Below are 548 nucleotides of genomic sequence, written 5' to 3' on the forward strand. Positions count from 1 at the left end.
GAACCCCCACACAAACAGAAAACAGAAAACTGACCAAGGCAATGAAAGCCGGACACACCCTTACACACAATCCCCCACGAATCCCAAACTCCTCTCCCACCAGCCGGCATGCACGTCGTGGTGTCACAGTTCTTCAGCGGAGGAGGACTACTACTGGCCTGCTTCTACGTCCTGCTAAACCTGTTCAAGCCTCTTTACACCCTCTTCACCGTACCTCCCGTAGAAGACCCAGCCCATGCTGATAGTGGCCATGGAGGTGGTCATAGGAGCTTATTGAATAGGTGAGTCCAGGTGAAAAATGCTTGTGACGGGGGATTCCTCTGTGGCAAGTGTCCATTCAGTCATTTGTTTCGTTATCCTTTGATGAGCGTGTGTATGTTTGGCTTGGTTGCTTCCGTTGGTGTGTACTTGTGATTGGATTGTAAGTTAGATTTTATTACATAGTTCTTGTAATAGTGTATAAAAACCTATGGTTCATCTGCAGCAAAATGCTTACAAATTGATTGATTTAATACGACTTACTTCAAGGTATAATAATTGTTTTACCT

At 45.1% G+C, this 548-nt stretch overlaps 1 protein-coding gene across 1 annotated transcript in view; it reads left to right on the forward strand.

Annotated features, from left to right (window-relative positions):
• Positions 1–548, forward strand: part of LOC119588141 — a 12,616-nt gene that overhangs the window by 9,540 nt on the left and 2,528 nt on the right. The window contains exon 3 of the mRNA XM_037936847.1: positions 104–281. Within this exon, the coding sequence (XP_037792775.1) occupies positions 104–281 (178 nt within the window). The remainder of the gene's footprint in view (positions 1–103; positions 282–548) is intronic.

This window comes from Penaeus monodon, chromosome 23 (genome assembly GCF_015228065.2).
Source record: "Penaeus monodon isolate SGIC_2016 chromosome 23, NSTDA_Pmon_1, whole genome shotgun sequence".
NCBI lineage: Eukaryota > Metazoa > Arthropoda > Malacostraca > Decapoda > Penaeidae > Penaeus > Penaeus monodon.